The sequence below is a fragment of the Thalassophryne amazonica genome, chromosome 7, assembly GCF_902500255.1.
Source record: "Thalassophryne amazonica chromosome 7, fThaAma1.1, whole genome shotgun sequence".
NCBI lineage: Eukaryota > Metazoa > Chordata > Actinopteri > Batrachoidiformes > Batrachoididae > Thalassophryne > Thalassophryne amazonica.
In genome coordinates, this window is record NC_047109.1 from 1,760,541 (window position 1) to 1,775,112 (window position 14,572).

General features: G+C 45.1%; 1 protein-coding gene across 4 annotated transcripts in view; it reads right to left on the reverse strand.

The window, feature by feature from the left end:
• Positions 1-223: 223 nt before the first annotated feature.
• Positions 224-14,572, reverse strand: part of LOC117513554 (sodium bicarbonate cotransporter 3-like) — a 170,913-nt gene continuing 156,564 nt past the window's right edge. The window contains exons 19-25 of one of the 4 annotated variants that reach the window (XM_034173714.1): positions 13,842-14,093; positions 13,342-13,410; positions 10,108-10,281; positions 9,901-10,026; positions 9,735-9,826; positions 9,565-9,653; positions 224-957 (exon numbers count right to left, since the gene is read on the reverse strand). In XM_034173714.1, coding sequence (XP_034029605.1) covers positions 926-957; positions 9,565-9,653; positions 9,735-9,826; positions 9,901-10,026; positions 10,108-10,281; positions 13,342-13,410; positions 13,842-14,093 — 834 coding nt within the window. In that variant the 3' untranslated portion in view covers positions 224-925. Of the gene's footprint in view, positions 958-1,504; positions 1,595-9,545; positions 9,654-9,734; positions 9,827-9,900; positions 10,027-10,107; positions 10,282-13,341; positions 13,411-13,841; positions 14,094-14,572 lie in introns of those variants that run through there. The other 3 variants (XM_034173712.1, XM_034173713.1, XM_034173715.1) reach the window with 3 other exon arrangements.

The following is a 14,572-nucleotide window of genomic DNA, read 5'->3' on the forward strand; positions in this document are numbered from 1 at the left end:
GTACACAAGAAAAATGGACCACCAAGATAAAAATGAAAATAAAAAAAATTAAATAATGTTAAATTTCTCTGTTTCTGATGCGCAACACACTGTGTGGTACCGATCAGAACCACTGGGTGGAAACGGGGCTGTCGGCATACGCTGGATAATCGTCAAGGTGTGACAGGGCCTTGAAATGTTCACAAGCGTGTCCACCGTGCACTCGTATCAGAACAGACAGATCACTGACGTAATGAGTTTAATTATTCATTATTTCAGCTGGAAAGAGAAACTGTGACATCATTCAGTAAATCCGGACAACAAGGTGACGTACAGCAGTGCACGTACATGCACTCACCCTCATACACACACACACACACACACACACACACACACACACACACACACACACACACACACACACCACACACACACACACACACACACACACACACCACACACACACACACACACACACACACACACACACACCCCTCAAATCAGCGCACTGGATCAAATTAAAACTTCCTCCTGCTGTGAGTTTGGACTTCCAGAGAACAAAAAGTGCTCATGTGCTTTTTGAAAGCAGGAAGCGAAAACTTTAAAACCAGTGATTTTCAAATCAGTGTTTAAAAAGAAAAAAAAAGGCCACCTGAGTTTGTGGGGCAAATCAGAGCACGGCAGCATTCAGTTGGAGTTAAAATAAACATTTTTCTGTGTTTCACTATACAACAATGAAAAAATAAACGTTGACGTTCCTGAGAGTACAGCACAGCAAGGCCACTCCTGATTGGTCCAAAGAAGACAGGAAAAAGCAACATCATCACCACGGTAATGGCAGCCCCGCCCTCCTGGCCTGGACAGTGCCGCCTGGTGGTGGAGCAGCACGTGGATCATAGCGACGTTTCCGTGCTGACCAGCTTGTCGCGCTCCTCGTCGTTGACGGTTATCTCGATGTTTGGAGGAAACTCATCATGGCTGCAAGAAACAAGGACACAGTGAAACACGATCAGCCCGCGGAAGTCAACGTGAACAAACACATTTCAAACCTGCGTACCATCAACTGACGGACACATCACGCCAGGAACGCAACTAATAACCTGGTAACACCAATCAACAACAAATTGTTAAAAACTACACCTAGTGAAGCTTTATTCTAATCCAATTGCACTTTTTCTGCGAATCTGATTGGTTAAGTGTGTGAGATTTCAGACCGTATAATATCAGGGTAACAGTGGCAAAACATTCGACCGTTTCACATTTGGATGTACAACTCCACGTCCTGACTGGTGTTCTGAGATGTCATCCCTGTTCTCCGCACAAATGCACATGCACAATATTGTCGGGACGCGGATCTGTTGATTTATGTGACAAGACGCACAATTCGACAGAACACCAGCTGTGCACACTGCTAGCTGTTACAACTTTTAGCAGAGAGTGAGAGAAAGTCGCGTACTGCCGCTGCTGAAATGGGTGAATTTAAGCTACCAGTAAAGTATTGATGTGGATTATGATACAGAATTACCGTTTCACATTTGATGGATTACTCCGCGTCATGACCGCTGCTGGAGCGACGCTGCCTCGGCTCGATGGTATGCCTTGCCAACCGAATTATCTACAGAAAAATAAACCGTGCAAATGATGGAATTCTATTAGAATGGGAATAACCTCCTTGTGTCTGATGATTGTGGACGTTCATGCGATTATACGATCGCAAATAGCCGTTTTACGGCTCCGCTAACGCCTCGCCATAAAAATTCTTTTCACTGGCTCCACTTACGTGTCGCCGGTAAAGCTCAATTTGCGACCATATAACCAGCATGAACGTCTGCAAATCATCAGACACAAGGGGGTTATTCCCTAAGTAACCACGAAAAACAACTTAACTGTTATTCATGAGCTAACTCTGACCAGCTGTGCCCAGCAATGAGGTGTTTTATTTTGAATTTGATTCTGAACACATTTTAGATCCAGGATCCAGAAGAAGTTCTGAGTAATATGTGGCCTTGGTGGAGGTATGCACTTGCTGACTGCCTTCATGTTTTTAAATGCGGGACTTTAATCTGTGAAATTAAAACTGTGCATTAGTCTTTTTATTTTTGGCAGTGTATTAACAAATCTATATCATTCCTGGTATCATGGACTCTGTCTGGTGGATTCTTACTGACTCGGCACCAAGAAATGGTTCCTTTCTTTCCAACACTACTTTGAAACATCATCTTATTTTTGTTCTGTGTTTTTACGAGGTCTGTTAGAAAAGTAACGGACCTTTTTATTTTTTTCAAAAACTATATGGATTTGAATCATGTGTGATTGCATCAGCCAAGCTTGAACCTTCGTGCACATGTGTAAGTTTTTTCACGCCTGTCGGTTACATCATTCGCCTGTGGGCAGGCTTTGAGTGAGCACTGGTCCACCCCTCTCTTCGGATTTCTTTTGTCTGAGAAATGGCTCAGAGACTGCCGCTTTGCTCCATGAAATTTTTTTCAGAAACTGTTCGAGACAGCCAGTTGGAAACCATTCGAAATATTCAGATGGATATCAGTGAAGATTCTGTCGGCGTCATGTGGATTAAGGACTGTTAAAACCTTTTTAAAGACGGCCCACAACAGCGGCGCACCGCGCGGCCATCGACAGGCTGGATCGACCAGATCATTTCTAAACTGAAGGCTGTGTTGACCCGGGACATCGTGTGACTACCACAGAAATAGCAAGAGAGCTGGACATAGCAGTTTTGCGGCACATTCCACTGTTACAGGAGTTTCTGTCATGGAAAGAGGAGCGGAGGAATTCCGCGCGTTACGGTGCAGCAGCATGGCGCAAAGCAACGCCGTGATGAAGCCTCACAGGACATGTTGGGGCATGTCCAGCTCATGCTCAATTTCTCTGATAGTCACGACTGAAAAGCAACCGGAAGCCGTCTGAAAGCCGTCCTGTGAGACCAACACGGAGGTGGTTTTGTCCCGCGCCATGAGCGGCACGGTGGCGCAATCCTCCGCTTCTCTTTCCATGAAAAAAACTCATGTAACAGTGGAATGTGCCGAAAAAGTACTGATGTCCACGCCTTCTGCCTTTTTTGTGAAAGTCAGACGACTTCCCGGATCAACAAAGCCTTCACGTTGGAAATGATCTGGTTGTTTCAGTGGGGTGTCAGCCTGTCGATTGGCGTTCGGAGCGCGGCGCGCTCTCAGACGCTGTGGGCGGTCTTTAAACCGGCTGGAGCACTCCTTAATCTGTGTAATCCCCATAAAACCATCGCTGAAAGCCATCTCCACCTGGAGGTCTCTCACAGTTTCTGGAAAAAATTTGACGCAGCAAAGCTCCAAATCGTTCAGACATTTATTCGCAATAAAAATCCGATGAGAGGGGTGGACCACTGCTCACACAAAGTATGCTCACAAGCAAATGACGCAACCGACGGGCATGAAAAAACTCACGCATGCGCACGAAGGTTCAAGCTTGTCTGATGCAATCATACGTGATTCAAATCCATATGGTTTTTGAAAAAAAAACATAAAAAGGTCCGTTACTTTTCTAACAGACCTCATATGCAGCGCGAACAACAAGGTGACGTACAGCAGTGCACGTACATGCACTCACCCTCACACACACACACACACACCTACACACACACACACACACACACACCTACACCTCAAATCAGCGCACTGGATCAAATTAAAACTTCCTCCTGCTGTGAGTTTGGACTTCCAGAGAACAAAAAGTGCTCTTCTGCTTTTTGAAAGCAGGAGCTAGCTGTTACAGCTTTTAGCAGAGGGTGAGAGAAAGTCACGTACTGCCGCTGCTGAAATGGGTGAATTTAAGCTACGAGTAAAGTATTGATGTGGATTCTGATACAGAATTACCGTTTCACATTTGATGGATTTTTACGTTTGATGGATTACTCCGCGTCATGACCGCTGCTGGAGCGATGCTACCTTGGCTTGATGGTATGCCTTGCCAACAGAATTATCTACAGAAAAATAAACCGTGCAAATGATGGAATTCTATTAGAATGGGAATAACCTCCTTGTGTCTGATGATTGTGGACGTTCATGCGATTATACATTTGCAAATAGCCATTTTATGGCTCCGCTAACGCCTCGCCATAAAAATTCTTTTCACTGGCTCCACTTACGTGTCGCCGGTAAAGCTCAATTTGCGACCGTATAACCAGCATGAACGTCTGCAAATCATCAGACACAAGGGGGTTATTCCCTAAGTAACCACGTAAAAAAAACAACTTAACTGTTACTCATGAGCTAACTCTGACCAGCTGTCCACTAATGGCCTCTACTGGTGGTTGGCTCTCACTGCGGTATTGTATCACTTCCTGTTCCGGAGCACAGCGGTGTTTTGCTGTATCTGTTAGATGTTTAATCTGCGCAGTTAAATTGATCTAGTTACCTAGATAACGATTTGTTTCACAGTGTAATCTTCACGTGCCTTAACTAAAGCACTCCCTCTGCTGAATCAACTCTAAATTATTTACACATTATTCACTTTGTGTGTTTTTAGGAATCCGCTAGCTTAGCGCAGCTACTAGCTCTTAGCCGGTTTAGCATGGCGGCTTCTCCTGTCTCTCCCGCACTTTTCTGCTCTGGGTGTGAAATGTTTAGTTATTCCTCAGCCTCCTTTAGCAGTAATGGTACTTGTAATAAGTGTATCTTATTTGTAGCTTTGGAGGCCAGGCTGGGCGAATTGGAGACTCGGCTCCGCACCGTGGAAAATTCTACAGCTAGCCAGGCCCCTGTAGTCGGTGCGGACCAAGGTAGCTTAGCCGCCGTTAGTTTCCCTCTGGCAGATCCTGAGCAGCCGGGAAAGCAGGCCGACTGGGTGACTGTGAGGAGGAAGCGTAGCCCTAAACAGAAGCCCCGTGTACACCGCCAACCCGTTCACATTTCTAACCGTTTTTCCCCACTCGACAACACACCCGCCGAGGATCAAACTCTGGTTATTGGCGACTCTGTTTTGAGAAATGTGAAGTTAGCGACACCAGCAACCATAATCAATTGTCTTCCGGGCGCCAGAGCAGGCGACATTGAAGGAAATTTGAAACTGCTGGCTAAGGCTAAACGTAAATTTGGTAAGATTGTAATTCACGTCGGCAGTAATGACACCCGGTTACGCCAATCGGAGGTCACTAAAATTAACATTGAATCGGTGTGTAACTTTGCAAAAACAATGTCGGACTCTGTAGTTTTCTCTGAGCCCCTCCCCAATCGGACCGGGAGTGACATGTTTAGCCGCATGTTCTCCTTGAATTGCTGGCTGTCTGAGTGGTGTCCAAAAAATGAGGTGGGCTTCATAGATAATTGGCAAAGCTTCTGGGGAAAACCTGGTCTTGTTAGGAGAGACGGCATCCATCCCACTTTGGATGGAGCAGCTCTCATTTCTAGAAATCTGGCCAATTTTCTTAAATCCTCCAAACCGTGACTATCCAGGGTTGGGACCAGGAAGCAGAGTTGTAGTCTTACACACCTCTCTGCAGCTTCTCTCCCCCTGCCATCCCCTCATTACCCCATCCCCGTAGAGACGGTGCCTGCTCCCAGACTACCAATAACCAGCAAAAATCTATTTAAGCATAAAAATTCAAAAGAAAAAATAATATAGCACCTTCAACTGCACCACAGACTAAAACAGTTAAATGTGGTCTATTAAACATTAGGTCTCTCTCTTCTAAGTCCCTGTTGGTAAATGATATAATAATTGATCAACATATTGATTTATTCTGTCTTACAGAAACCTGGTTACAGCAGGATGAATATGTTAGTTTAAATGAGTCAACACCCCCGAGTCACACTAACTGCCAGAATGCTCGTAGCACGGGCCGAGGCGGAGGATTAGCACCAATCTTCCATTCCAGCTTATTAATTAATCAAAAACCCAGACAGAGCTTTAATTCATTTGAAAGCTTGACTGTTAGTCTTGTCCATCCAAATTGGAAGTCCCAAAAACCAGTTTTATTTGTTATTATCTATCGTCCACCTGGTCGTTACTGTGAGTTTCTCTGTGAATTTTCAGACCTTTTGTCTGACTTAGTGCTTAGCTCAGATAAGATAATTATAGTGGGCGATTTTAACATCCACACAGATGCTGAGAATGACAGCCTCAACACTGCATTTAATCTATTATTAGACTCAACTGGCTTTGCTCAAAATGTAAATGAGTCCACCCACCACTTTAATCATATCTTAGATCTTATTCTGACTTATGGTATGGAAATTGAAGACTTAACAGTATTCCCTGAAAACTCCCTGCTGTCTGATCATTTCTTAATAACATTTACATTTACTCTGATGGACTACCCAGCAGTGGGGAATAAGTTTCATTACACTAGAAGTCTTTCAGAAAGCACTGTAACTAGGTTTAAGGATATGATTCCTTCTTTATGTTCTCTAATGCCATATACCAACACAGTGCAGAGTAGCTACCTAAACTCTGTAAGTGAGATAGAGTATCTCGTCAATAGTTTTACATCCTCATTGAAGACAACGTTGGATGCTGCAGCTCCACTAAAAAAGAGAGCTTTAAATCAGAAGTGCCTGACTCCGTGGTATAACTCACAAACTCACAGCTTAAAGCAGATAACCCGTAAGTTGGAGAGGAAATGGCGTCTCACTAATTTAGAAGATCTTCACTTAGCCTGGAAAAAGAGTCTGTTGCTCTATAAAAAAGCCCTCCGTAAAGCTAGGACATCTTTCTACTCATCACTAATTTAAGAAAATAAGAACAACCCCAGGTTTCTTTTCAGCATTGTAGCCAGGCTGACAAAGAGTCAGAGCTCTATTGAACCGAGTATTCCTTTAACTTTAACTAGTAATGACTTCATGACTTTCTTTGCAAATAAAATTTTAACTATTAGAGAAAAAATTACTCATAACCATCCCAAAGATGTATCGTTATCTTTGGCTGCTTTCAGTGATGCCGGTATTTGGTTAGACTCTTTCTCTCCGATTGTTCTGTCTGAGTTATTTTCATTAGTTACTTCCTCCAAACCATCAACATGTCTATTAGACCCCATTCCTACCAGGCTGCTCAAGGAAGCCCTACCATTATTTAATGCTTCGATCTTAAATATGATCAATCTATCTTTATTAGTTGGCTATGTACCACAGGCTTTTAAGGTGGCAGTAATTAAACCATTACTTAAAAAGCCATCACTTGACCCAGCTATCTTAGCTAATTATAGGCCAATCTCCAACCTTCCTTTTCTCTCAAAAATTCTTGAAAGGGTAGTTGTAAAACAGCTAACTGATCATCTGCAGAGGAATGGTCTATTTGAAGAGTTTCAGTCAGGTTTTAGAATTCATCATAGTACAGAAACAGCATTAGTGAAGGTTACAAATGATCTTCTTATGGCCTCAGACACTGGACTCATCTCTGTGCTTGTTCTGTTAGACCTCAGTGCTGCTTTTGATACTGTTGACCATAAAACTTTATTACAGAGATTAGAGCATGCCATAGGTATTAAAGGCACTGCGCTGCGGTGGTTTGAATCATATTTATCTAATAGATTACAATTTGTTCATGTAAATGGGGAATCTTCTTCACAGACTAAGGTTAATTATGGAGTTCCACAAGGTTCTGTGCTAGGACCAATTTTATTCACTTTATACATGCTTCCCTTAGGTAGTAATATTAAATCTGATTAAGATAGCTGGCAAAATCATGGGTATGGTGGTACCTGTAACTCCCCAAGAGTTGTTTGAACAGGCAGTTCTCAGATGTGCTGACAATATTTTAACAGATGAGTCTCATGTTCTGCACTCTGAATATACTTTACTTAACTCAGGAAGGAGGTACAGGGTTCCTCTTTGTAAATATAATCGATATAAATATTCATTTATTCCATTATCAGTGAAGCTCATAAATCTGCAGATAGTTCAGGGAAGACAGCTTAAGGGTATGAATTGCGGAATTTGCACAAGGATGTTAATAATGTTGTGTATTTATATTTTATCCTTTGACTTACTGTGTTGTTTTTAATGTATGGGTGCTATGTATTGGATGTGTTGTTGTGTAGCAGACTCTGTCCAAGGCAAATTTTTCCTTAGGGAGACAAAGACACTTTGACTTTGACAGTATTATTAGACGGCATTGCTTAAATTTTCATTGTTACGCAGATGATACCCAGCTTTATCTATCCATGAAGCCAGAGGACACACACCAATTAGCTAAACTGCAGGATTGTCTTACAGACATAAAGACATGGATGACCTCTAATTTCCTGCTTTTAAACTCAGATAAAACTGAAGTTATTGTACTTGGCCCCACAAATCTTAGAAACATGGTGTCTAACCAGATCCTTACTCTGGATGGCATTACCCTGACCTCTAGTAATACTGTGAGAAATCTTGGAGTCATTTTTGATCAGGATATGTCATTCAATGCGCATATTAAACAAATATGTAGGACTGCTTTTTTGCATTTACGCAATATCTCTAAAATTAGAAAGGTCTTGTCTCAGAGTGATGCTGAAAAACTAATTCATGCATTTATTTCCTCTAGGCTGGACTATTGTAATTCATTATTATCAGGTTGTCCTAAAAGTTCCCTGAAAAGCCTTCAGTTATTCAAAATGCTGCAGCTAGAGTACTAACGGGGACTAGAAGGAGAGAGCATATATCACCCATATTGGCCTCTCTTCATTGGCTTCCTGTTAATTCTAGAATAGAATTTAAAATTCTTCTTCTTACTTATAAGGTTTTGAATAATCAGGTCCCATCTTATCTTAGGGACCTCATAGTACCATATCACCCCAATAGAGCGCTTTGCTCTCAGACTGCAGGCTTACTTGTAGTTCCTAGGGTTTGTAAGAGTAGAATGTGAGGCAGAGCCTTCAGCTTTCAGGCTCCTCTCCTGTGGAACCAGCTCCCAATTCAGATCAGGGAGACAGACACCCTCTCTACTTTTAAGATTAGGCTTAAAACTTTCCTTTTTGCTAAAGCTTATAGTTAGGGCTGGATGAGGTGACCCTGAACCATCCCTTAGTTATGCTGCTATAGACTTAGACTGCTGGGGGGTTCCCATGATGCACTGAGTGTTTCTTTCTCTTTTTGCTCTGTATGCACCACTCTGCATTTAATCATTAGTGATTGATCTCTGCTCCCCTCCACAGCATGTCTTTTTCCTGGTTCTCTCCCTCAGCCCAAACCAGTCCCAGCAGAAGACTGCCCCTCCCTGAGCCTGGTTCTGCTGGAGGTTTCTTCCTGTTAAAAGGGAGTTTTTCCTTCCCACTGTAGCCAAGTGCTTGCTCACAGGGGGTCGTTTTGACCGTTGGGGTTTTTACGTAATTATTGTATGGCCTTGCCTTACAATATAAAGCACCTTGGGGCAACTGTTTGTTGTGATTTGGCGCTATATAAATAAAATTGATTGATTGATTGATTAATGGACACATCATGTGAGTAACAGTGAAAATGTCTTTGTGCATAACTTTTTTTTTTACTTTTCTGATTAACTAACTGAAGTTTTCTCTTCAAAGATGCAGGAAACACAGAACCCGTGCGAATCTTGACGTTCTTTAAAGACGTCAGGCTGATCACGAGGAGAGATTCTTTTAACTGATGCTGCGTTTCAGACCTTTGCTGCCATCGGTCTTCATGGAGACTGACTTCCAGATGCCACTTTTGGCCACTTCATCTGTGATGTTGAACTCTGAGGGGTCCACGCTGCACGACACACGCGAATTACCACCTGATGTAATGACAAAACCCAGCCACAGGGGTCAGTGTATGTGCAAACAAACTTACGATCCTTTGCGGCCTTTGATCGGGATCTTGATGATGGTTCCTCTACCAAAAGCTGGTTCTTCATCCACTTCCTCGATCACCTGCTGAGCATCCTGAAGGACACACAGCTTGAGTCAGCGAGCTGATGGAAGCTGGAGGTCTTTAAAAGACATTTTTCGCTGCTCACCTCCTTCTTCTTTTTGTCGTCAGCTTTCTTCTTCTTGCTCTCTGGAATCAGGTCATCCAGCCAGCTCAGCTCTTTCTTGGTGAAGCAGAAGTCCAGAAGCTTCCGGACGAACACCAGAGCCAGCACCTGCACAGAGAGCGGGATATTGTCAAAGTCAGCGGTCGTGGTCCGTTCAAGTTCACGTTGAGTGCTTCCAGTCTGTCTCACCATAATGGGGAAGATGATGGCAGCGGGTGAAAACTTTATGACCCAGAGGAGGATCAGGCAGCTCAGCTGGACCACGGTGAAGATATGGACCTTCCACAGCGGGACGTAGCGTAGGTAGATCAGGTCTGGCTGGTGTTTGGCTGGCATGCCAAACAGCGTGATGCGGTCGAACATCTGCATCAGGACAAACATGTTTTTGATGTCACCTGTTCGTGAAGTTGACCTGCTTTGAACTGTTTTGTTCAAGAACTTACAGTTTGTTGCGTATCGTAACAGCACTGCGACCACCAGGATTAATAAACCGTGGATCTGTTTCACATTAACCAGACACTGAGAAGTATGATGTCCGCGGCTCACTCAGGTCAAAACTTTTGCATTCCCGCAAGCTCAGTGCACGCGCACACGCGCACACACACACACACGCACACACACCAATGTATAGATTCAACTTTACAACGATGTGACTAACATCCCGACCAATTGGCCAATGATATCACTCCATATCAGCCTTTCACAAACTTATCAGTACCAACATTATTTTTGCCAATACAAAAACTTTTATTTTACAGAATAAAAGTAGGTTGACAGTTGGAAATCGTCTCATTACGTAGTTTGTCCAGCAAAGCTGTTTACAATGCTGTCAAGCATGCATGGCTGGGACCCCATCACCCCCTGGTCACATTAGTTACATGAGATATTTTCAATCAGAGTGGGCGTTCTACTGCGACAAGAGACAAGTGGTCACTACACCTCCAGATAAGTGGGGCCACAACAGATGAGGAGTCTATTTTATGCAAAGTCTGAGCGATGCGACACAGCAACTGTCAATCTGAGTGAACACAGTGTGAGCTACTTTGGCTGCTGGCTGGTTATACAGCTGGTTATACAGCTTGGGATTCCGGCGAAGGCGGTCGCATCTCTCCTCTATCTCTGCTCCAACCTTCAAAGACCCACTTCACCAGACTGTGAATTCTTCAAACTGCATTGGATTAATCATGGAATTGGTCAGCTGGTCTTCGAACACTATTGACACCATTTTTTTTGACAAGAAGATCAGGGCCGGGGGACCCCGCGTGCCCGGATGGAGCTTACGCTGCGGGCTATGTTCTCGACGCCTGGGAGACTTGGCGGGTCGCATGCTTTCTGCCTTTCTCTGTGGAGGACGTCGAGGATTTATTCATATTTGGATTCATAGTAGGAGGGCTGGTACTTATTGGCTTATTTGCTGCCCTGACCTACCGGAAGATTGGCAAGACAGTTGCCGCCAAAATCACACCCCTCGCTTGTCCGTCATGAATTAATGACTGGGGCAAGGCGATGCATTCTCAGACTGCGTTAACCCTTGAACTCAGACGCAAATTGGACAACATCTCAGAGCAAACGCATGTCTTGCAGGAGAAGATTTCAGAGGCCGGGGAATTTTTCATAATTGGGATTTGGTTTGTTCATGTGAGGCTAGAAAAGTGTTTTCACTGCTCAACCACAAACCCGGCACATTTATCAGCCTGTCAAGGATAAAATGCCCATTGTTTATTCTCCAGAAGAACTTCTATGGCCTTGGGAAGATTGGCTGCCTCCTTATCTTTCTTACTCCAGTACACAAGGACAGACAGACACACATGGACAAAGACTAAAGCATGCACCATTTTTCGCTTTTACCTCACCTCCTGTCCCCCATCACACACCCCATCCCGCCCACCGCTCATGCCACCCCTTTCCCCTCTGGGGGCTACGCGGTTTTAGCTGTGGCAGGTCCCTGTTCCCCCAAGCTGGCGGTGGCGCAACTCCAGTTGCAGCGGCTACCACACACTTACATCACCTCAATTTGGATAACGGACTGTTTCAAGTTTAGCGCACATAAAAAATGTCAAATGTACATGTGCTGTCTTAATTCTGATGTGTGCCATTATTACGGTAAACAAGTAATAATTGTGGATAAATTGCTGTTTGTCTGTGGAAATGTGAGTGTGGACGTAATCTCGTTGTTGCACTTGTAATGACAATGACAATAAATCTCATCCATCTCATCCATGTTTACAGTTATGTATAATAAAGTTCATTTTAAAACGGTAAAGCATCAATCCACAGTTACATTTCCTTCTCATAAGGATTTGATAATGAAAATGGTAGGAGTCACTACTATTGTTTGATGTATATGGACAGATATATTGGTAAGTTTATTTTACTCCCTAATATCGGTATCTGCCTCCAAGAAAATCTGTATTGATTGGGCTGTAAACATGATATCAACTTAGTCTACATCCTGTGACTCAGTCCGCCCCCTGTGACTTGTGTTGGCTCCCTGTCTCTCAGTCGGCTCACTGTCGCTCAGTCTGCTCCCTGTGACTCTGTCGGCTCCCTGTCGCTCAGTCACTCGTCACTTAGTACGCTCCACATGACTGTGTTGGCTCCCCGTCTCTCAGTCTGCTCCCTGTGACTCTGTCGGGTTTCGGTCGCTCAGTCTGCTCCCTGTGACTGCTCAGTGTCACTCAGTCGGCTCCCTGTCCCTCAGTCTGCTCCCTGTGACTCTGTCCGCTCCCTGTCGCTCTGTCCGCTCCCTGTCGCTCTGTCCGCTCCCTGTCGCTCAGTCCGCTCCCTGTCGCTCAGTCCGCTCCCTGTCGCTCAGTCCGCTCCCTGTCGCTCAGTCCGCTCCCTGTCGCTCAGTCCGCTCCCTGTGACTCTGTCGGCTCCCTGTCGCTCAGTCCGCTCCCTGTGACTCTGTCGGCTCCCTGTCGCTCAGTCGGCTCCCTGTGACTCTGTCGGCTCCCTGTGACTCTGTCGGCTCCCTGTGACTCTGTCGGCTCCCTGTGACTCTGTCGGCTCCCTGTGACTCTGTCGGCTCCCTGTGACTCTGTCGGGTCCCTGTGACTCTGTCCGGTCCCTGTGACTCTGTCCGGTCCCTGTGACTCTGTCCGGTCCCTGTGACTCTGTCCGGTCCCTGTGACTCTGTCCGGTCCCTGTGACTCTGTCCGGTCCCTGTGACTCTGTCCGGTCCCTGTCACTCAGTATGCTCCCTGTGACTCTGTCGGGTCCCTGTCACTCAGTCTGCTCCCTGTGACTCTGTCGGGTCCCTGTCACTCAGTCTGCTCCCTGTGACTCTGTCGGGTCCCTGTCACTCAGTATGCTCCCTGTGACTCTGTCGGCACTTTAAATGGATAATCTGCTGATTGTTAAAACTGCTGTCAGTACTGTACAACAAAAGTTCAATAGAATCTGTGAGGGCATGAGACAGACCTGGATGCCCCTGAGTGCGGACACACCCATGTAGAGGAAGACGCCGTACAGAACGGGCATGGGGACGAACTGCAGACACACAAATCATAAAAAACATTTAGGCCACAATAAAATTTAAACAGTTATCTTGTGCGGATCATAAACCCGTCTTTTTTCTTCCCGTAACATATATGATGACTCTGCACTTGGGTACGGACACACAAAGTTAAGTTCAAATGTCAAGGTTCGCTGACATGACACCACTGGTTCTAGCAGAGAGACGTCAGAGGTGTCCAGTGGATCAAATGTGAGAGATGTTTCCTGTTACTTTGGATAATCTAGTCACCTCCTGGGGAAAAGGTTCTATGTTCGATGTCAGACTTTAAGACCTGGAAACAAACCCTAACATTCTAAACTATCTTCAAATATTCATCTTTTCAAAAGATGCTGGTTACAGCAAAAACCAAAGAACTGGCCGTGGTATTCCAGTACTTCCAGAGATGGCTGTAATATGTATTAACCTTCAGTATGGAGGTCATGAAGACCGAGGAGCCCATCAAGGCGAAGATCATGAAGCCGGTGACTCTCTGTTCTCTGATGCCCAGGAACTTTGGCTGATCACCGGGTGCTGCGGACCCCGACTCCAGCTTCAGACTGTTGACATGGGTAATGGAGAGCACAGTCGCTGCCACAAACCAGGGCAGGCCCATGATGGAGCACACGCCCAGCATCACCGACACCACCAGCAGGTCCAAGTGATAGCCACAGCCCTTCTGCAATGGAAACATTCAGACCAGGTTAAAGAGTGTTGGTGACCTCAACGACCTCACGTCTTTGGCGAAACCTTCGACCGAGACGGACGCATTTCTCCTCTCTCCCTCCCTATCTTTCCTGCTTCTGTGGCATGTTGTCTGTGAGGCTCCAGTTTTGCTCTTCTGAAAAGCAACAAAAATGAATTTGTTAAAGTGGTCTCTGAATGCAATTGACACTTTTTTCCTACAAGACATTCGGGGGCGGAGGACCCAACCTGTCCTGCCGGGACGCATGTGATGGGCTACGTGATGGACTCGTGGAGGAGATGGCAGGTCATGTGCCTTTACACGCTGTCTGTGGAGGATGTCGAAGATATGTATATATTTGGCTTGGGGGTGACCGGCTTTCTGCTGTGTGGCGCGGGCATAGCGCCGATTTACTGGAAAATTAAGAAAGTGGAAGCAGCATTGATTGGGCTGTCCAGGCTGCCCCACATGAT